Below are 24,150 nucleotides of genomic sequence, written 5' to 3' on the forward strand. Positions count from 1 at the left end.
TGCACAGCAGAAGAGAGGATGTGGCACTGCTGTCCTGACTGAGGAGGGGGGTTGGGAGGGGGGAAGCATCCTCACAAGTTTTCCTTAGGCAGCAAAAAGGTTAGAACTGGCCCTGTGTGGGGCGTAATACCCAGACACACCAGCCTGGCACATCAGCAGGTGTCTTGTGGTTTGCTGTTTTACAAGAGACTTTGTACATGTTGATTAATGAAAGCTGCTATTTTCATTAGCTATCTGAGGAGTTTAGTGCATAAGAATCAATTTGGGCTGCCAGATAACCTCAAAGTGCCATTACCTGGATGAGCGTCATGCTGTGGGGTGGAAATTAGGTGCTTTTCCAAAGCCTGTGTAATGTTGGCCGTTGCTTTATTCAGTGCAAGAGCTATTTATCACAATTCTTTTTTCTGTGGCTGGATTTGCAGAATCACATTTAAGTAACTTACTAAAATTACAACTCGCATAAATCAATACAGCATGTGTAATCATCACCAGACTGAATGATTTTAATTAAAGGCAACTCAGAATTTCTACCTGTGGGCGGCTAGACACAAGAAGTCACATGAAAAATAAGGGTTGGGGCAGGAGCATTGTGACTTTTTAACATAATTATAAGTCAAGCTGTTGGAGTTGTCAAAGATTAAAGTGATGCCAGGAATTAATTAAGCTCCAGGCTTTTAAAACTGAGACAATATTATGAGAGAGAGTGGCGGCTGGATAGATTTTGATAGCGGCCGGTAATGAAGTTAGGCAGAACATTAACCAGCCTCAGTAAGAACTTTCAGAGTAAAGGTATACACACTATACTAAAGTCACTGCAAACAGAAGACTCACGTTGCAGAAATGACTTTACCGATGAAAAAGACAAACAATGAGTCTTTCCAACGACGATGTCCGCACACCGATATTGCAAATGGAAATAGTGCTTGTGCAAGTGAAAGCGACATTATGCACGACATGTCCACATTCTATAGGACAATGGGCACAATTCACTAAGCTCATCTCCTGTCTTTAATAACGATTCTGTACTGTTTTTACTGTTATCACCATGGTGATAAAGCTTTTAGTATTCACTAAGAAATGTACCTCTGGAAAACCTTACAATAAGGATTCTGTCCTTAAAGAGGAACTGTCAATCTTAAAATTTAAAACACATACAAATAAGAAGTAAATTTCTCCCAGAGTAAAATGAACCATAAATTACTTAAATTACTTAAATTAATAGAAATCTGACATTACCGACAGATTTTGGACTAGCCCATCTTCTCATAGGGGGGTTCTCAGGGTTTTCTTTATTTTTAAAAGCACTTAGTGAATGGCAGTTGCTCCCTCCAACTGCCAGAATAGTATATAGCGAGCAGGGAGGCTGGCCAGCATCTTTGTATTGATTCATTTTTAGAGAATGTCTTTATGAAGAATAAAGGACATGCTGAGAATCCCCCATGAAGAGATGGACTAGCCCAAAACCTGTTGGTAATGTCTAATTTCTACTACCAACTGTAAGTGACAGCAACATAGGAGAGAAGCAATTCATGGCTCATTTTACTCTGCCAGAAATGTACTGCTTAATCTTATTTGTATGTGTTTTAAATTTTAAGATTTTCACGACAGTTCCTCTTTAAAAGGAACCTAATCTGAGAAGGATATGAATTTTTCCTTTAAAAAAAATACCAGTTGCCTGACTCTCCTGTTGATCCTGTGTTTCTAATACTTTCAGCCACAACCCCTGAACAAGTATGCAGATCAGGTGCTCTGACTGAAGTCAGACTGGATTAGCTGCATGCTTGTTTTAGGTGTGTGATTCAGCCACTACTGTGGCTAAAGAGATCAGAAGGGCTACCAAGCAACTGGTATTGTTTAAAAGGAAAAATCCATATCCCTCTCAGTTTAGGTTCCCTTTAAGTTAAGGGGTGATTTCTAAAGTTAAGGTTTCAATCCTTAAAATAATGACAAAATTCTAAAGTTAAAGACAAGGTGTTAATTCATAGAGAGGAATGCAAGTGATAACAACTCTAAAGTGTGTGAGGAAATATCACCTGGCCTAAGTTGACATTAAGTGAAGTGTTACTACAGACTGCAATGTAAAATAAAGCATTCAGACTTGTTTGCTTTATTTTTTTACTAGTTTATGCAGAAGTCGACTCTTTATCGAGATAAATACAGTATATACAGCAGGCACACAGAGAGAGAGAATAGAGAGAGAGAGAGACCAAGCATATATACACAGAAAAACACCCACCCCCACACAAACACACACACAGAAACACACATAGACCCAGCCACAACTCACAGCCTCTCTCTCTCCTTCCCTGACTGCCCTGCACAGGCTAGCTGTAATCATCCTCGCAGTAGGAAGGGTGGAGCTACATCCTGCCTGCATGTGCCCCTTTCCTCCCTATCTACTGCATGTGAAAAAAACTACAGAGATGATAACTTAGGCTCTGTTCCTACTATAGCGGAGAACAGACTTGTTTTGTCCGTTCATTGCTAAGCAGAAAGTGAATGGCTCCTATGTTATACATAGGAGCCATTCACACTTGAAACACTGCAACGAATCCGTGGGATCTGATGCAGTAACCGGACCACACTTCTGTGACGTTCTGGATAATCCCGGGCAGGCGGATGCGTTCCCCCCGTGTAGAATATGGGGGAGCACCTCTTCCCCCGGACTACAGCTGGACCACAGCTGAGCATCGTCTCCTGCTGGCCGCATGTGGTCCGGCACAAATGGGAACATAGCCTTAAGGACTAGAGTGATAAGACAACACTCTCACTGTAAAATTGTATGACTACATGTTAATAAAGCAAGCTTCTGTATTTAATTAACACTTCAAATACTGATTGAGGTATTGATAGCTCAATTTCATCGGAGGCAGCTACAAGATAATTTAGCAGATCCCAGATCTGCAACCCAGGTAAAATTCCCCCCTTCTAAGTGAATAATCTCTCTCCAGCTAAGAGACAGAACCACAACACTTAAGTCTATGGAACAGCATCTCTGTCTAGCTAAGAGGTACAGACACCACGCAACACTCAAATTGGTGGAAATGCATCTCATAAAGTTTATATTGCATGTGATATTTGTGATACAGGCACAGACATTGATGTATTACAGTAAGCAACAAGTACAGTGAAATTCAACAGTATAAAGCATAAAGCTTAGAAACCAATGCACACAATGTATACATTAATACAGGTAACCTGAATGCAGCTTCCCAATATGTCCTACAAATACAACCCATATTACCCAGAACCATTACATGATCTTATCTTACCCAAGCCAAGAGAAACAGCTCTCACCGCAGACCACAGCACACAGAGAGTAGAAAACAGCATGCTCAAAGACAATATACCCCTTGACTCCACCCCCTCACCATGCATCACTTCCCTGTGAGAAGGCTCAGTGTGATTGGCTGAAAGGATGCAGATTTGAACTTTAGCTCCGCCTAAGGTCAGTTAAACAGGAAGTGAGTCTTTTGTCTTAGAAACATGTGCTCTAAGAATGGATGCAATGCCTGCTCCACAAAAGCAAGCAGTGAAACACACAGTCCATATCTTACAATCCCCCACTTGAAGGTGATCGAAAGTTATGAGAGAACCTTCACCAAAATTTAACAGTCCATATATCCATGAATGGGATTAATTTGGATTCCAATGTCCATATAAAAAGTCCATAAAAGTTCAAAGTAAAACAGTCCATAAAGTTGTCCTTTGTTCAAATATTTTCCAAATTGCAGATGTAAAAGTTCATAACGACTCCAGTGGCGATGCATTCAGTCGCTTGCACAGTCCCAGAAGTTATCAAGACGTCTGCAGATAGCACATCCGGCTCAGGGTTCCAGCACACTGGATTCTTGGATAACCTACATTTGCGCAAAACAACACATTTCACAGAATCACAAGTCCTACCCCATTATTTACTTTAAGCAGCTTTGATAGGACTTCTGATTGAAAATGACAATGATATATCAAGACACTGCATGGGACCCATCAAATTTTCTTCAAAAGCATATGCGTGAACTATATTACCCACTAAGTACAACAGTACTGCAGACTAATTTCAATCACTAGGGTCACCCATGTCCTTGTACATCAGCATCATCTCCAATTGTGACTCTGTAAACGTGAAACACATAGAAAACATTATAAAAAACATAACAGACTCTGATATCTGGACTGTAACGCTCTCACTGGAAACGATCTCTGTAAGATGTAGAATTACACAGTTTAATCCCAACACACAGTTATAGAATCTTATGGACCTTTGACTGCATTTACAAAAAAAATCTTAAGGGTGACAACACTCATAATGAGAGCACATGGGCTTTCAACATTTGCTGAATCTGATCAACCATTCTGGCTAAATCTTGGCTAAGATATGATCTGCATATGGAAACTGTACAATTATTTGGGCATCTACAAAAACAATATGAACAGTTTAAATTGTTCTTTCTGTAACAAAACAAACAGAGCAAACATCCCCCACTTGGCTATATACAAACCCCCCATCAACACAGTAAAAGTAGTAAAAGCAAAACTGTTATGTGCTTTGCAGTTTCAGGTTAATGCAAAATACCTGACAAAAGCCCACATGAAAAACGAAAAACATCAGATTGAACATGCCTTTCCTTATGTTAATTTTTATAACCAACTTTAAATTACAATTAAATTACAAATTTTAAGACATGTTAAATCTGGTTCACCCGAAATAAATTGTTGCCTTTGCAAAATGTAAACTTAAAAACATTTCAATGGCCAGCAACTTTGTGCATGGGTCCTTCAGGCCATTCACAAAACCCTCTACCATAGTAAAGTAACAAAGGCAACCCATTCAAATTTACATAGCTACAGTCAGCACCTGAGACTACAAAAAAATAGTTTAGAATTTTTCTTTTCTGACTGTAGATAAAATGATCAATTCAATTGAGAGGCTTATTCCAAACTCTAAAAATTTGTTAGGATCCTCTTCATACATAAACACATACATAGACAGACAGACAACAAAACACAGCTGGGATCTTCTTTTGTTCCTCGGTTTCCTATGGAACAGAAACTGGAAAACCATTATTAACCTCTAACAAGATCCCTGCACAAACGGTGTTCTGGAATGTTCCTAATTTTCCTATATTCCAGTATCTCCTGCTTTATTTCATTGACCTCACGAGTACGTTTTCCTGGAAACCAACTTACCTCAGCTTGTAAGTTGTCCTTCTGTGCCCTAACGCTATAAGGAACCCAGGCCCTATCCTGGCTCCTCTGCCTGTTCCCCCACCTAGGAGAGTACACCTCAGTTCCTCTCCTCCTGGTAAGGAATTTGTTATCTTTGAAATAATTCTGCCTGTCTCTCCCAAGTGACGGGCAAAACCGTTTCATGTGTCCCTGTTCTCCACAGTGGTAGCACTGCCGGGTCACATGATTTCTCTGGGGCTTATTCAATGTATGTACAGCTCTGTCCCTTACAGGCTGCACAGCAAAAACTCCATTGAAATTTCTCTTGTGCTGCACTGATGATTTGAAAGGGTTATTTTTCAAATCATCTCTTGGACTCTGTAAAGTCCTGTTCCTCTGAATGGGCCTTGTCAGAGCATGCTCCTCCTGCTTACTCTCTGGCAACTCAAAAACTGAACCACTGCATTCAGAAGAACTACTATAACCAGCATCACTTTCACTTGGACACTGATTAATTGTTTCATTACTGGAGGACACAGACAATGTTTCAATCTTGCATTGTGCAATCTTCAACTGCTCAGTCAGACCTGCATTCTGAAGAAGCAATCTTTTATTTTCCTCAACAATTTGTTGCTGGGTAATGGCAACCACATTGGCCTCTTCAGCAGCAATTGTTAAAATGGAGATTGCACTTTGCAAGTCTTTCACACTGTCTTTCAGCCTCTGAACCTCATTTTCTAGGTTTGATTTTTGTTCAACCAGACCCCTGTATTGCTCTGCTATCCAATGGGCTGCAAAAATAAGCATAGCTTTTCCCTCCTTTTTCTTCAGCTTCTTATTATTTATCAGATCATACACATACATTTGGGCTTGTTTCCATGGATCTATAGAGCTTTGCATTACATTAACAATACCTTCTAGATCTTTTACTTTAGTCTTTTTCACAAGAAACCATTGCACAAAGGTCTCCATTTTGTTTACCTCTAAACAAAACAATGGCCACTCTATTCAATGCAAACACTTTGATCTCTGTACATAATTGGCAGAGTCTACACTTAAACAATGTGGCTGCTTCACCACATGCACAGTATAACCTCAATATCAGTACTCAAAACACAAATCCAACATGCAATACACAATGTTTAGAGAGACTATTCACTATTTCACACAGTACTGCTTTCTTAATTGGGGCATCAGACCCTCTTTAGGAATATCAGATTCCTGGAAAGCTTTATTGGGCATCAGACCCATCTATTTTCTTTAGGAATATCAGATTCCTGGGAGAGGCGCTACAGAAGCGCTTTCCTTCCGGGTTCTATTAATCCGCTCTAACAGTACAGTGTGGTAATAAAAATATAATTAATCACCCAATACTGTATATGGCGGATCCCACTTCTGACACCAAAACCCACAGCACACAGAGAGTAGAAAACAGCATGCTCAAAGACAATATACCCCTTGACTCCACCCCCTCACCATGCATCACTTCCCTGTGAGAAGGCTCAGTGTGATTGGCTGAAAGGATGCAGATTTGAACTTTAGCTCCGCCTAAGGTCAGTTAAACAGGAAGTGAGTCTTTTGTCTTAGAAACATGTGCTCTAAGAATGGATGCAATGCCTGCTCCACAAAAGCAAGCAGTGAAACACACAGTCCATATCTTACAGGTATGGTGGTAAGTTTTCACCTGCCTTATTACCATTAGTATGATCTTAGTGAATTGTGGCTAATGTTGTATTAAACAACATTACACACACAGGACTGACTGCTCGATATCTACACAACAGTCATCTAAGTTGATCCACTGGATGGATTAGAGAAAATGTGTGATATCAGTCACTCATAAACATGGGAGCCTATGGTGACATTCAAACTTTCCAGGCAGTACCCAAATGACTTGCTTTGATGGAGTTAATAAGTGGAAAAAAGCAGCATGTCACATCTGAGCACAGCCATGCTCAGATGTGGCTCAATGGGGTTGGTTCTCTGCCATCAGTGCCGGGTGTTAGCAAATGTAAATACACCATCTTCAGCCTCTCTTGTGAAAGAAGCCAATCTGTCTGGACATGCAGTCATCGGCCATATCTATAGGTATGCTATCACCCGATTTCACTTGGCCGATAATGCATTGGGCTTGATTCACTAAAGGGTGCTAAGTTTTAGCACACCAGTGAAAACCCTTTAGCACGAGCAAAGTGCCTTTGCATGTGCTAATAACGTTGCACCGGTGTGCATGAAACGTTGCACCATCCGCATGCAAAATAGCCTGATAGGCGTACTTTGCACGTGGACGTTGCGACGTTTTGCACGCACCAAATAGCATGCGATCAGTAACAGCTTTGCCTATGCAAACTACTTAGCACCCTAGTTTGCACGTGCAAAGCTTTTAGGAGTGCTAACTATGTTAGCACGCTTTAGTAAATCAAGCCCTTTGTCTTGAAATAACATGGGATAGCACAATGTCTTGCAATTCTGAGCACCTATATAACGTGTAATTTGTAAACAAAACTAACTCTGTATTTCTTTTCTAAAATGTTTTTCAGGCCATGGAAAAGGTTGTCACTGAATTTGAAGTCCCTAAATCGAGAGTTTTAGCTGATTTAAAGAGTAAGTTGAATCTTCTAATAGTTATTCACAGGAGCCTCTGTTAACCTGGAAATGCTTCTTTGACAATGACAGGACACAGAATTATTTTTTTACTTGTGGCTTCCACAGGCGTAGAACAGTGGTAGTCCACACATAGACCCAGCCACAACTCACAGCCTCTCTCTCTCCTTCCCTGACTGCCCTGCACAGGCTAGCTGTAATCATCCTCGCAGTAGGAAGGGTGGAGCTACATCCTGCCTGCATGTGCCCCTTTCCTCCCTATCTACTGCATGTGAAAAAAAGAGCCCCATGTGTCAGACTAGTGTAATGATATGTGATATATGGCTCCAAATAAAACTTAGTTATTTAAATATCAACCAAAATACTGCAGATTGAATACTATTTGGACATCAAATAGGTGGGAGACAGTCTGCTGAGTGCTTTGAAAACCAGAGTTAGCAGTTTTAACTGGATTCTATGGGTTATTGGTAGCCAGTGGTGGGCAGAGATGGGCATCTTCTGAGGAATGAGGTGAGTGGGAGTTGTTCTGTAGGGACTGGAAAAGCATCAGTCTTTCTGTAGACAAGACAAATAACATTTATATTGTGCTTTTCTCCTGGCAGACCCAAAGCGCTTGAGCTGCAGGGCGCACTCAGTAGCAGTGTTAGGGAGTCTAGCGCAAGGACTCCTTGCCAAATAGGTGCTAGCTTGCTGAACATGATGAGCCAAGATTTGAACCGTGTAAGAGGCAGAACCCTTAACTGCTATCATTACACTAACCAGGTCAGCTACAAGGATATTGAGTAATCAGTGTGGTATATGACCAAAACACGTAAAAGTATTTTAACCACCATCTTGAATGGTTTATCATATATCTTTGAAAAGGAGGTGACAAGAGGTGGTTAGCAAGTTAATATAATGTGTGAATGGAAGCTAAGGTTCAAATATTACTCCCAGGCATTAGAACATTCACACTTCTTTTATGAACTGGGAAACTCATCTGTGAAAAAGCCTACATTTAATTAAAGTGGATCTGAACTCTTGCACAGGGCACAAGGAAAACATAATTGAAATGCACCCTGTATGTATTTAAAGAGTTTAGCCTGTATAATTCCCCCTCATTTGTGTCTAATCACTATTTGTAGTTTCATCTCCCCCTGTGTCACATGACTGCCTGTGGCAGATGATGAGGAGATAAGTCCATTTGGAAGTACAGTGCTGTAAACAATATGGCTGCTTCCATGAATCAGGTAGTAGAAACTGTGCGGATTAATGTTAGGATTTGGATCAGCTGTAACAAAGAAATGTTTTTGTTTAAAGGTTATTATGCTGTTGTGTGTCATTTAGGCGCAGAGAGGAGTTCTGAGTTGAGGTCCTCTTTAAGAAGGACGAGATTCCACTAATAGGAGAGCCTAATTATATAACTACTGTAAATATTACTAATTAAAATAATTTTCTCACAGTGAGAGAGCAGCTAATATTAAAATGTGAGAGAACCCTACAAACAGTTACAGCATATTTTCAGGGATGGTCGTAGTCAGCCAACTTCGCTACGCTGGAACTACGCATAGTTTTACGCAATTACGCTTCACCAAACTACGGATTTGAAATCAAATATTCGTTTTTTGTATGCATTTCGTAAACTATGCATTAAAATACGCAATTACGTGTAGTGCGAAGTGTAGTGTATGCTGATGCTTATGCCCGTATGCAGAAAATTTTACACATTAATTCCCCTGTAAATGCTTATACGGGGAACTCTTCTATGCGTACATTCCCCTTTCCAATGCGTAAATGTGTAAGCATACAATCGCACGCGGGAAAATAGATGCGAATAACGCAATTGTAGTTCACTACGCAATATACATGTTAACTACGCATAGTGGGCGTAAGCTACGCGTAGCGGTACTTCCCTACGTGTAAATTCGTAAGCTTAGTTTTGAAACTTCACCTACGAACTACAATGCGTAGATGCCAACTACGATGCCTAAATTCGCACTGGCGTAGTTTCTGCTCATCCCTGTATTTGATTTCCCTGCCAAGTAGTGATAGTCATGTCTAGGAGAACTCATGGAGAAGCATGTGATCAGTTTGGTATTATTGTTAGATATGTAATGCTGGGAATACACGAGTCGTTTCCTCCTTATCAGTCAAGCCGCTGATGGCTCGATTGATAATTTCTGCCGTGTCCGATACCCCGCCGGATCGATTCTGCGCTCGATCCCAGCGGGCGGACATTGGGAAGAAAACGTGCGGCTGATAAGGAGCGCCCGCGGGGACAAGCGGGAATCGATCCAGGCGCACGCGGGGACGCAGCGGGAGTCGATCTGGCGGCAAATCGAGCCACTGGGTTGACTTGTGTATTTACAGCATTAGTCTCTGATTTGATAGTCATGATCATGTGCTAAAGAAGGAGGTGATCACAGCAAAGCAGAACTTTGTAAATCTATCAGCTGATGAGACAAACCACATGTTTCTCCATAAGTTCTCCTAGACATGACCAACACTACTGCCAAAACCTCCTAATCTTGAAGGTCACAGTAGATATAGCAATATAGAATGATAATAGAGGCCATAGACATAACTACAAATCACAGAGCCACCCAGCAAAACTTTGATTGGGCCTCCCCAAAGATTACACCCTTTCCATTGCCCACCCCTGGTGACCCTCCCAGCCTGGGGGCCCATCTTGTAAGGGTCATAAAACAAGTGTGGACAGCATAATTGCCACACCCATAACAAGTGTAGCCACAAAAACACCTGATCTGAAGGATGGAACCCCTGATTAGAGGGAGAGGAGTGAAGTAGTAATTGGGACCCCCTTACAGCTCTACTGTAGGCCCCCCTGCAGTTATGCCCCGGTTAGAGAGATACAATATTCTTAAGAGTTAAAGGTGAAAAAAATGTAAGCCAGGGACTCGCATTAGCATGAATCTAATGATTTTGGTAAAAAAAATGGACTCTATATACACAATGGATTTAGCCAGGTGTATCTTTCTTCGCCAAATGAATAGCATGAGAGGGTAGAGTTCTCATTTACCTCCTTTATCTTTCACTTTAAACTATTTTTAGCGTAAAGACACTTCCTTCCTTTACTGTAAGATTTATTTGACTCTTATAAGGGTATTTAAAGTGAATTCCAATATTTACAGTGAGATCAGTATAAAAGCACTTGGCTTGTGGCCTAATCCCTTTCTGTGGTGACTGAAAAAACACCTCAAAGGCCTTTCATCCAGCTCTAATTTATGTTTTCTCTACTATTTCCAGCATATATTATGCATGCGCTGTTTTTCTTTTTTTGGCAAGTACAATGAATCAAGCCACGACACTTGCTTCTCAGGCTGAATGCTGCCATTGAATCAGTTTCTATCTCCAGCAAATCCATGCCTCCCCGATGAAACGCAGCCGTCTTCCATCTTTCCAGGTTTCTTCTTCAAGTGTTTCATTAGAAGCAAGCACTAGAATCAAACACTTCAAGGGAACGGTATCGGCTCCTAATCGCTTTGTGCTTTGTCTGTAAAGGACAATTATGTTGTTCCAATAAATGGAATCCCTTTACCACAAGCGCGCCGCTTATCTCTAGGACCAATACAGCAATTAACCATTTGGAATTGAGATCACACACAGCGATCTGCAGCGTTCGCTTTCAAGCCAGCAGCCACTGGCTGAGCCATTTTGTGTTTTTGAACATGAATGGGATTTGTGCGAGATGATTACATTGCTTTCTGTGTTGTATATTTGCAGGCTTCGGCCCAGCCATCAATCGCACAGTGAATGACAGAATAAATGACGAGATCCGTCCCCTGCTGCAAGAGGCACTGGAAACTGTGCAAGGTAGGTGCATTATGGGAATACTTTTTGTGAGAGATAAGAGAGAGGTTCTCATCTGTTCTTCAGTTCATTGCGGTTTGCAATGCAGCCAAAATAGGGCATCCGCAATAAAATCATTGTTTCATTGACATCTGTTCATACCAAAGTGTTGTGATACAACGCAACAGGAAAAAAAGTTCTGCCTGCTGCTGTTTATTGGCCACCGTATTGTCCATATTCATGTATTGTTAGATCTGCTATGTGAGAGTATGCAGTGGACTTCATTTATTGAAATTTGCAAAGCCTACAATCGAAAACGATTTCCAAAAAATATTCCATTCATTAAAGGGAACCTGACGTGAGAGGGATATGGAGGTTGCCATATTTATTTCCATTTAAACAATACCAGTTGCCCTGGCTGCATGGCCAGATTTAGGACTAGGCACTGTAGGCTCAAGCCTACAGGCACCATGTCCAGGAAGTGGTGGCCAGGCAGCAGCGATGTGCATACCACCTCAGTACACACTGTCCCTCAACATGCATCCCATTGCTGGTACTTTCCCGCCTCTAAGACCTCCCCTTACCCTACTGGACCAATAGAAAACGCCTCGACTCTGCTCTGCCCCTCCCTGGTCACAAGTGCACGTTGATGCCAGCAGTACCTGAAACATCCAGGACTAGAACAGCTTCTGCTGGCAGCTTTGTTAGCCCAGCGACTTTCACTTCACATACTAATAGCCACAAAGTCTGTAAAAGCCATAAAAAGGCAAGAAAGCTGACTCAATAAAGTACTCTTTGAATTAATTATATTCTATAAAATTATGCCCAATTTTCATATGCCCTTCAAAGTTATGAAGATTAAATAGTTTATGTACTTGCTAATTAGATATTCAGAATACATGAGAAAGTCTGGGGTAAGTTTCAGTAAAAAAACATCCTTTTACCTGCTAGGCAACTCCAGAAATCCAGTTTAGACTGTTCTGGTGAACTATGAATCCCAGGATAGACTGTCTGGAATCAACAATTTAACCCAATAATTTATTGCATTTATAAAATAAATTTCTCCACTAAAAGATGAATTAAGTAATACATACTATTACAGGAATTTCACCAAAGTGTAACGATCGGTGAAGCACAGAGAGGATCTGATTACCAGTGATCTGCAGAATCACTGGGAATACAGATGTATACCAGATTATACGTGATCTGCAGTATCACCGATAATCCGATATACTAGCTAACCTCTGTTCACCTGAGTAGAGTGTAGTGTTTGGTGTAATAGTAACACTTTGAGGACTAGGCCTCAGTGCAGCAAGGAGTACTGCACAGATTCCTTCCGCAGACCTGAGCTCTCCAAGACGGGAGGAGTCAGACTGACAGTAGGAAGGACAGACTGAAAGTAACCTTCAGGAGGAAGGATCACTAACAGAGCGAGGAACCGCCTCTAACAGTAAGGTCGGTTCTCGAGGTCAGACAAGCCAGGTCGTACACACACGGACAGATAAAGTACAAGATCAGAAGGCAAAGGCGGAGTCAAAGTACAAGCAGGGTTCAGCAACGGGGTATCAGAAATATCGGGGTACAAAATCAGGAGGCAGAAGCAGAGTCAAGGAAGGAGCCGGGGTTCGGCAACAGAGTATCAGAAATATCGAGGTGCAAGATCAGAGTTCAGGAGGATAGTCAAGGCAGGTAAAAGTCATAACAGATAATCACAATCAAACTAGTACTTTAGCTATCAACAGAATCTAGCTAAGTGTAGGATTACAGCTCCAGCTGGTCCCGGCACACTTGCGGATCTGACTACGGATCTGGGTGCTCTCACATATGTGATCGCACGCCAGACAAAGAGCAAGTGAACAACCAGCAGTATATATACTCTAGGACCTTTCCAGGACCTCCCTAATTGCTGGTCCAATGAGAGCAGTGGAATTTCTCAGCTGACCCAGCTGGTCAGCCGACTCCCTTCTAACTGCTATTTAAACTCTGCCTCTGTGCTCGCGCGCGTGTAAGTCTGAATCTTGGTGGACTATCAGTCCCAGCCATACCAGTACTGTCATGCAATGTATCTAGTGCGGGGGCCGCCTCTGATGCGGATTCCGCCGTTTCCAATGCGGATTCCGCCGTTACCAATGCGGATTCCGCCACACTGCCTATGCGGCATGCAGCGTTTTTTCCGCGTTGTGACGCCATGCTGGACGCGGAAACGGCCGCCTCACCTCGAGAGACAGCGGCCTTTCCGCGTTTCCTTATAGTACCCCCCCCCCCCCCGAGGAGTGGACTCCGGACAACTCCCACCAGGTTTCTCGGGGTGTAAGGCATGAAACTCCCTCACCAACTCATCCGCATGCATACGGTTCCCAGGTACCCATTGCCTCTCCTCGATGCCATACCCTTTCCAATGTACGAGGTACTGTACCGAGTTTTGTACCTTGCGAGCATCTAATATTTTTTCCACTTCATATTCGGGTTGGGTATCTACCAACACGGGAGGAGGAGGAGTAGGACCCACCTGGACTGCAGGTTTAAGAAGGGACACGTGGAAGGACTTCACCCCCCGCATGCTGGTGGGAAGGTCAATGGTATACGTAACATTGTTAATCTTTTTGGTCACGGAAAATGGGCCCACAAACCTGGGACCCTGTTTGGCAGATGGCTGCTTCAGGGTCAAGTGACGTGTGGACACCCAGACTAGATCCCCTGGCTGAAACTTCCATTCCACGGACCGTCTCTTATCTGCTTGACCCTTCTGACTCTGGAACGCCTTCTGCAAATTCCCCTTAACAATTCCCCAATTGTCCCTGAGTGACCTCTGCCAATCCTCCAGTGCAGGAAATGGGGACGAGACAACTGGAAAAGGGGAGAATTTGGGTGACCTCCCTGTTACAATCTGGAATGGGGAAAACCCAGACGAGGAATTCTTTAAATTATTTTGGGCGAATTCCGCGAAGGGCAAAAATTTCACCCAGTCACTTTGTGCCTCCGCAACGTAACATCTCAGGAATTGCTCTAGAGATTGGTTAATGCGTTCTGTCTGCCCATTCGTCTGTGGGTGGTAGCCTGACGAGAACGACAATTTCATGCCCATTTGGTGACAAAATGCCCTCCAGAATCCAGACACAAACTGGACTCCCCTATCAGACACAATGTCTTCCGGAATGCCATGCAGCTGGAAGACGTGAATGATAAACAATTCGGCCAATTCTTGAGCCGAGGGGAGTCCTTTCAGGGGCACAAAATGGGCCATCTTGCTAAACCGGTCGACTACCACCCAAATAACAGACATGCCTTTAGACCTGGGCAATTCCCCCACAAAATCCATGGACAGGTGGGTCCATGGCTCACTCGGGGTGGGCAAAGGCTGCAACCTTCCTACAGGTGCCAGCCGGGAGGGTTTACTCCTGGCACATACCGCACACTCCTTAACAAACTCCTTGCAATCTGTTGCCAAGGAAGGCCACCAAGCACACCTGGCAATCAGATCCTGCGTTCTGGCCGCTCCAGGATGACCAGCATTCTTGTGGGTGTGAAAGAGTTGCAGAACTTGTAACCGGAATGGCAGTGGGATAAACAAGACCCCTTCGGGTTTCCCCTCAGGAACATCCCGCTGAAAGGGACCCAAAATCTCTGTCCAATCCTCCCAAGTCTCCGTGGCGGCTAACACCAGTTTCTGCGGGATGATGGATTCAGGAGCAGGGGGCTGTGCTGTCTCAGGTTCAAAACACCTGGAGAGGGCATCTGCTTTGACGTTTTTGCTGCCTGGAGTGTACGTGATTATGAACCTGAACCTCGTAAAAAATAAGGACCACCAGGCCTGACGGGGACTCAGCCTCTTAGCCCCCTCGATGTATTCCAAGTTCTTGTGGTCAGTGTAAACAGTGATCGTGTGCTCTGCCCCCTCTAACCAGTGGCGCCACTCCTCAAATGCCAACTTAATAGCCAGAAGTTCCCGGTTGCCTATATCATAATTTTTTTCTGCAGGTGAAAACCTGCGGGAAAAATAAGCACATGGGTGTAATCTGCCCTGCAACCCAGACCGGTGAGACAGCACCGCCCCCACCCCAACTTCTGAGGCATCAACCTCCACAATGAAGGGAAAGGACGTGTCAACATGCCTCAAAATTGGTGCTGAGCAAAATAATTTTTTCAATAGAGCAAATGCCGCCACGGCTTCAGGAGACCAGTGGTTGGTATCCGCCCCTTTTTTCGTGAGACTGGTAAGGGGGGCAACTAACGTGGAGTATCCCTTAATGAACCTCCTGTAATAGTTTGCGAACCCTAAAAATCTCTGCAGGGCCTTCAACCCCACTGGCTGTGGCCACTCCAACACGGCTGTGACCTTGGCAGGATCCATTGAGAGGCCCGAGGTGGAAATTACGTATCCCAGAAACGTGATTTTGGTAAAAAAAATGGACTCTATATACACAATGGATTTAGCCAGGTGTATCTTTCTTCGCCAAATGAATAGCATGAGAGGGTAGAGTTCTCATTTACCTCCTTTATCTTTCACTTTAAACTATTTTTAGCGTAAAGACACTTCCTTCCTTTACTGTAAGATTTATTTGACTCTTATAAGGGTATTTAAAGTGAATTCCAATATTTACAGTGAGATCAGTATAAAAGCACTTGGCTTGTGGCCTAATCCCTTTCTGTGGTGACTGAAAAAACACCTCAAAGGCCTTTCATCCAGCTCTAATTTATGTTTTCTCTACTATTTCCAGCATATATTATGCATGCGCTGTTTTTCTTTTTTTGGCAAGTACAATGAATCAAGCCACGACACTTGCTTCTCAGGCTGAATGCTGCCATTGAATCAGTTTCTATCTCCAGCAAATCCATGCCTCCCCGATGAAACGCAGCCGTCTTCCATCTTTCCAGGTTTCTTCTTCAAGTGTTTCATTAGAAGCAAGCACTAGAATCAAACACTTCAAGGGAACGGTATCGGCTCCTAATCGCTTTGTGCTTTGTCTGTAAAGGACAATTATGTTGTTCCAATAAATGGAATCGGTTCTCGAGGTCAGACAAGCCAGGTCGTACACACACGGACAGATAAAGTACAAGATCAGAAGGCAAAGGCGGAGTCAAAGTACAAGCAGGGTTCAGCAACGGGGTATCAGAAATATCGGGGTACAAAATCAGGAGGCAGAAGCAGAGTCAAGGAAGGAGCCGGGGTTCGGCAACAGAGTATCAGAAATATCGAGGTGCAAGATCAGAGTTCAGGAGGATAGTCAAGGCAGGTAAAAGTCATAACAGATAATCACAATCAAACTAGTACTTTAGCTATCAACAGAATCTAGCTAAGTGTAGGATTACAGCTCCAGCTGGTCCCGGCACACTTGCGGATCTGACTACGGATCTGGGTGCTCTCACATATGTGATCGCACGCCAGACAAAGAGCAAGTGAACAACCAGCAGTATATATACTCTAGGACCTTTCCAGGACCTCCCTAATTGCTGGTCCAATGAGAGCAGTGGAATTTCTCAGCTGACCCAGCTGGTCAGCCGACTCCCTTCTAACTGCTATTTAAACTCTGCCTCTGTGCTCGCGCGCGTGTAAGTCTGAATCTTGGTGGACTATCAGTCCCAGCCATACCAGTACTGTCATGCAATGTATCTAGTGCGGGGGCCGCCTCTGATGCGGATTCCGCCGTTTCCAATGCGGATTCCGCCGTTACCAATGCGGATTCCGCCACACTGCCTATGCGGCATGCAGCGTTTTTTCCGCGTTGTGACGCCATGCTGGACGCGGAAACGGCCGCCTCACCTCGAGAGACAGCGGCCTTTCCGCGTTTCCTTATAGTACCCCCCCCCCCCCCCCGAGGAGTGGACTCCGGACAACTCCCACCAGGTTTCTCGGGGTGTAAGGCATGAAACTCCCTCACCAACTCATCCGCATGCATACGGTTCCCAGGTACCCATTGCCTCTCCTCGATGCCATACCCTTTCCAATGTACGAGGTACTGTACCGAGTTTTGTACCTTGCGAGCATCTAATATTTTTTCCACTTCATATTCGGGTTGGGTATCTACCAACACGGGAGGAGGAGGAGTAGGACCCACCTGGACTGCAGGTTTAAGAAGGGACACGTGGAAGGACTTCACCCCCCGCATGCTGGTGGGAAGGTCAATGGTATACGTAACATTGTTAATCTTTTTGGTCACGGAAAATGGGCCCACAAACCTGGGACCCTGTTTGGCAGATGGCTGCTTCAGGGTCAAGTGACGTGTGGACACCCAGACTAGATCCCCTGGCTGAAACTTCCATTCCACGGACCGTCTCTTATCTGCTTGACCCTTCTGACTCTGGAACGCCTTCTGCAAATTCCCCTTAACAATTCCCCAATTGTCCCTGAGTGACCTCTGCCAATCCTCCAGTGCAGGAAATGGGGACGAGACAACTGGAAAAGGGGAGAATTTGGGTGACCTCCCTGTTACAATCTGGAATGGGGAAAACCCAGACGAGGAATTCTTTAAATTATTTTGGGCGAATTCCGCGAAGGGCAAAAATTTCACCCAGTCACTTTGTGCCTCCGCAACGTAACATCTCAGGAATTGCTCTAGAGATTGGTTAATGCGTTCTGTCTGCCCATTCGTCTGTGGGTGGTAGCCTGACGAGAACGACAATTTCATGCCCATTTGGTGACAAAATGCCCTCCAGAATCCAGACACAAACTGGACTCCCCTATCAGACACAATGTCTTCCGGAATGCCATGCAGCTGGAAGACGTGAATGATAAACAATTCGGCCAATTCTTGAGCCGAGGGGAGTCCTTTCAGGGGCACAAAATGGGCCATCTTGCTAAACCGGTCGACTACCACCCAAATAACAGACATGCCTTTAGACCTGGGCAATTCCCCCACAAAATCCATGGACAGGTGGGTCCATGGCTCACTCGGGGTGGGCAAAGGCTGCAACCTTCCTACAGGTGCCAGCCGGGAGGGTTTACTCCTGGCACATACCGCACACTCCTTAACAAACTCCTTGCAATCTGTTGCCAAGGAAGGCCACCAAGCACACCTGGCAATCAGATCCTGCGTTCTGGCCGCTCCAGGATGACCAGCATTCTTGTGGGTGTGAAAGAGTTGCAGAACTTGTAACCGGAATGGCAGTGGGATAAACAAGACCCCTTCGGGTTTCCCCTCAGGAACATCCCGCTGAAAGGGACCCAAAATCTCTGTCCAATCCTCCCAAGTCTCCGTGGCGGCTAACACCAGTTTCTGCGGGATGATGGATTCAGGAGCAGGGGGCTGTGCTGTCTCAGGTTCAAAACACCTGGAGAGGGCATCTGCTTTGACGTTTTTGCTGCCTGGAGTGTACGTGATTATGAACCTGAACCTCGTAAAAAATAAGGACCACCAGGCCTGACGGGGACTCAGCCTCTTAGCCCCCTCGATGTATTCCAAGTTCTTGTGGTCAGTGTAAACAGTGATCGTGTGCTCTGCCCCCTCTAACCAGTGGCGCCACTCCTCAAATGCCAACTTAATAGCCAGAAGTTCCCGGTTGCCTATATCATAATTTTTTTCTGCAGGTGAAAACCTGCGGGAAAAATAAGCACATGGGTGTAATCTGCCCTGCAACCCAGACCGGTGAGACAGCACCGCCCCCACCCCAACTTCTGAGGCATCAACCTCCACAATGAAGGGAAAGGACGTGTCAACATGCCTCAAAATTGGTGCTGAGCAAAATAATTTTTTCAATAGAGCAAATGCCGCCACGGCTTCAGGAGACCAGTGGTTGGTATCCGCCCCTTTTTTCGTGAGACTGGTAAGGGGGGCAACTAACGTGGAGTATCCCTTAATGAACCTCCTGTAATAGTTTGCGAACCCTAAAAATCTCTGCAGGGCCTTCAACCCCACTGGCTGTGGCCACTCCAACACGGCTGTGACCTTGGCAGGATCCATTGAGAGGCCCGAGGTGGAAATTACGTATCCCAGAAACGTGAACGTGGTCACTTCAAATATACACTTTTCCACCTTAGCATAGAGCCTATTCTGTCTTAATTTGTTTAGGACAAATTTCACGTGGACCCTGTGTTCGGAGAGGTTATTGGAGTAAATGAGTATATCATCGAGGTATACCAGTACGAATTTACCCAATACCTCCCGGAATACCTCATTGATTAGTTCCTGGAAGACGGCTGGCGCATTGCACAACCCGAAGGGCATCACTAAGTACTCGTAATGCCCGTCGGGTGTGTTAAAGGCCGTCTTCCATTCATCGCCCCTTCTAATGCGGATTAGGTTGTATGCCCCCCTCAGATCTAACTTAGAAAAGATCTTAGCAGTAGTGACCTGCGTGAATAAGTCGTCTATCAATGGTAACGGATAGCGATTCTTCACCGTGATTTTATTGAGACCTCGGTAATCGATACAAGGTCGAAGACCCCCGTCTTTCTTCTTAACGAAAAAGAAACCGGCCCCAGCAGGTGACCGAGAGGGCCGAATAAACCCCTTGGCCAAGTTGTCACGAATGTATTCCTGCATAGCCAACTTCTCGGGACCGGACAAGTTATACAGGTGACCCCTAGGGGGCATACAACCAGTACGGAGATCAATGGGGCAATCGAACGGGCGATGAGGAGGTAATTGATCAGCAGACTTGGGACAAAAAACATCAGAAAAATCGGAATATACCTCGGGAACACCCTCCACGTAAACCTTGGTCTGACCCAATGTCACCTTCCCCAGACACTGCTGATGACAATGATCGGACCATCTGGTTACCTGGCCCGTAGCCCAGTCGATTTGTGGAGAGTGGGCTTGTAACCAAGGCATGCCTAGGATAATAGTGGAGGTTGACATATGTAAAACGAAAAACTGTAGTTGTTCCTCATGCAGTACCCCTATCGTGACCTTCACCTGCGGAGTCTGTGACAGGGGACGATCCCGTTGCAGAGGGGAATCGTCTACTGCCGTGACCTGAATGGGGGGACTTACTGGAGTGAGAGGAATACCCAACTCCCGAGCAAATTCAAGGTTCATAAAATTGGCCGCTGAGCCGGAATCAATAAAAGCCTCAGTGGCTACAGACTTATTATCCCATGTAATAGTACATGGGAGAAGTAACTTCTTCTCTTTTTGGGGTGAGAATGATGTGCCTAGGGTGTCACCCCCCACTACTCCTAGGCAGACCCGTTTCCCGACTTGTTAGGGCAGTTTCGCACCATATGCCCTGCTTCTGCACAATACAGGCACAGTTGTTCTGTTTATTCTCCGCCTACGTTCCACCTGGGTCAGTTTAGATCGACCAATTTGCATTGGTTCGGGTGGAGGTAAGGCCGGAGAGGGTGACACAGGCGGAGATGCCGTTACTGAGGGTGTAGCAGAAGGTGCCACATATGAAGTCACCCTGACCCGGTGACTGCCCCTAGTCTGCCTCTGATGACGTAGTCGACGATCGACTCGGATGGCCGATGATATGGCCTCATCGACTGTCTTGGGCTCAGGTAAGGTTAACATCAAGTCAGAGACCTCCTCCGACAACCCAGACAGAAAATGATCCATCAAAGCAAAATTGTCAAATCTGGTGGTAACAGACCACCTACCAAATTCTGCCGCGTAATCCTCGACTGACCCTCTGCCTTGCCGCAAAAGTTTGAGCTTCCGCTCAGAAGTTGCCGCAAGGTCAGGGTCGTCGTATATCACGGTCATAGCCTTAAAAAATTCCTCTACTGAGGTCAGAGCTGTATCTGTGGGAGACAGGTTGTATGCCCAGGATTGGGAATCCCCAGTTAACAGTGTTTTAATAAAAATGACTCGTTGGGTCTCTGTCCCCGAGGATCGGGGTCTCAACTCAAAGTATGACAACACTCTACTCCTGAAATTCCGGAAGTCAGACTTGTGGCCGGAAAATTTATCAGGTACAGGCATACGTATGTCATCACTAGGAGGGGATTGCACTGAATCAACTGACGTCTGGAGGGTTCGCACGGAGCCTGAAAGGGCGTCAATCAAGGCTTTGTGCTGGCCCAGTGCTTGATGGAGGCTATCCACCGAAGTGGCAAGCACACCCAGACGATCAGTGTTTGCGTCCATTTTGTATTTAGGTCTGGCGTTCTGTAACGATCGGTGAAGCACAGAGAGTATCTGATTACCAGTGATCTGCAGAATCACTGGGAATACAGATGTATACCAGATTATACGTGATCTGCAGTATCACTGATAATCCGATATACTAGCTAACCTCTGTTCACCTGAGTAGAGTGTAGTGTTTGGTGTAATAGTAACACTTTGAGGACTAGGCCTCAGTGCAGCAAGGAGTACTGCACAGATTCCTTCCGCAGACCTGAGCTCTCCAAGACGGGAGGAGTCAGACTGACAGTAGGAAGGACAGACTGAAAGTAACCTTCAGGAGGAAGGATTACTAACAGAGCGAGGAACCGCCTCTAACAGTAAGGTCGGTTCTCGAGGTCAGACAAGCCAGGTCGTACACACACGGACAGATAAAGTACAAGATCAGAAGGCAAAGGCGGAGTCAAAGTACAAGCAGGGTTCAGCAACGGGGTATCAGAAATATCGGGGTACAAAATCAGGAGGCAGAAGCAGAGTCAAGGAACGAGCCGGGGTTCGGCAACAGAGTATCAGAAATATCGAGGTACAAGATCAGAGTTCAGGAGGATAGTCAAGGCAGGCAAAAGTCATAACAGATAATCACAATCAAACTAGTACTTTAGCTATCAACAGAATCTAGCTAAGTGTAGGATTACAGCTCCAGCTGGTCCCGGCACACTTGCGGATCTGACTACGGATCTGGGTGCTCCCACATATGTGATCGCACGCCAGACAAAGAGCAAGTGAACAACCAGCAGTATATATACTCTAGGACCTTTCCAGGACCTCCCTAATTGCTGGTCCAATGAGAGCAGTGGAATTTCTCAGCTGACCCAGCTGGTCAGCCGACTCCCTTCTAACTGCTATTTAAACTCTGCCTCTGTGCTCGCGCGCGTGTAAGTCTGAATCTTGGTGGACTATCAGTCCCAGCCATACCAGTACTGTCATGCAATGTATCTAGTGCGGGGGCCGCCTCTGATGCGGATTCCGGCGTTACCAATGCGGATTCCGCCGCACTGCCTATGCGGCATGCGGCGTTTTTTCCGCGTTGTGACGCCATGCTGGACGCGGAAACGGCCGCCTCACCTCGAGAGACAGCGGCCTTTCCGCGTTTCCTTATACAAAGGTTAATAAATTAGGTTGCCACACCCTTTTTGTGACTATCTGGAATAACACTGGAGACATTGCTGTGAGAGGGATATGTAGACTGCCATATTTACTTCCTTTAAAATAATGAACGTTGCCTGGCTGTCCTGCTGATGCATCTAATGTTTTTAGTCATAGAACCTGAACGAGCATGCAGATGAAATGTTTGACTGAAGTCTGACTAGAGTTGCCATATACTTCTTTCATGTGTTTGATAAAGACACTACTGATGCATGAAAGATGAACAAGACTGCCAGGCAACTGGTACTGCTTAACAGGAAATAAATAAATATGGCAGCCTCCATATGCCTCTCAGTTCATTTGTCCTTTAAAGAGAAACCGTGACCAAGAATTGAACTTCATCCCAATCAGTAGCTGATACCCCCTTGTACATGAGAAATCTATTCCTTTTCACACATGGATCATCAGGGGACTTTGTATGGCTGATAATGTGGTGAAACCCCTCCCACAAGAAACTCTGAGGACCGTGGTACTCCTGGCAGTTTCCGGTCTGTGAATCTTGCTGCATTGTGGGAAATAGCTGTTTACAGCTGTTTCCAACTGCCAAAACAGCAAGCAGCAGCTACATCACCTGCCAGCAGTAAAGATGCCACCGTGTGATAAATGTCAGAATGTAAATCAGGGATTGAAAAGCTTTTACAGTGGGCAAACACTGACTAAATCATTTATACATAATTATTGTAAAAATGAAGCACTTTTTTTATTACATTATTTTCACTGGAGTTCCTCTTTAAGTGGGCTTAAAGCAAAAGTGACAGTTTGAAAGCTAAGAACACTGACAGCTTTGCTGCAATGTACACACACATGTATTTTGTTTCATGTCCCACAGAACTAGATACTGCTGTGCAGGAGGTGCTGATTGCCAATGAGACTCTGGAGGAGCTGCGACAGAGGCAGAAAGTGCTGGACATGAAGCTCATCAATCACAGAGAAAAACTTCTAACAGTGCTAACTGACCCAAACTGTAAGAACTGCGTAGACGCAGCCAATCTGCTCCAGAATGTGCAGCTAGGGAACACACAGGTTGGTACGCTCAAAACCTTTCTTATTTAAAGGAAAACTCAAGTTAAAATAAATGTATTATATGATGAATTGTATGTGTGGTACAGCTAAGAAATAGAACATTACTAGCAAAGAACAGAGTCTGATATTGTTTCCAGTACTGGAAGAGTTAAGAAACTTCACTTCTTAGCTATGCAAAAGAGCTTCTCTGAGCTCCCTGCCTAATTTAGTCATCTACAGTGCTGTTTTGTGAAGCACTTGTACATCAAAGAAACTGTGAAAGACAAGTTCAGATAAGAGTTTACTGCAGGGAAGTCCAAAGGGTCATTAGCTCTGCTCTGCTTCATCGTTTAAAATACAGAGTGTGGTTTGTCAA

General features: G+C 44.7%; 1 protein-coding gene across 3 annotated transcripts in view; it reads left to right on the forward strand.

Moving 5' to 3' along the window:
- The window catches only part of PROM2 (prominin 2), a 161,712-nt gene that overhangs the window by 44,049 nt on the left and 93,513 nt on the right, over positions 1-24,150 (forward strand). For all 3 annotated transcript variants that reach the window (XM_068274833.1, XM_068274832.1, XM_068274834.1), the window contains exons 5-7: positions 7,707-7,770; positions 11,494-11,583; positions 23,602-23,795. In XM_068274833.1, the coding sequence (XP_068130934.1) occupies positions 7,707-7,770; positions 11,494-11,583; positions 23,602-23,795 (348 nt within the window). The remainder of the gene's footprint in view (positions 1-7,706; positions 7,771-11,493; positions 11,584-23,601; positions 23,796-24,150) is intronic.

The sequence above is a fragment of the Hyperolius riggenbachi genome, chromosome 3 (genome assembly GCF_040937935.1).
Source record: "Hyperolius riggenbachi isolate aHypRig1 chromosome 3, aHypRig1.pri, whole genome shotgun sequence".
In the NCBI taxonomy this organism is placed as follows: Eukaryota; Metazoa; Chordata; class Amphibia; order Anura; family Hyperoliidae; genus Hyperolius; species Hyperolius riggenbachi.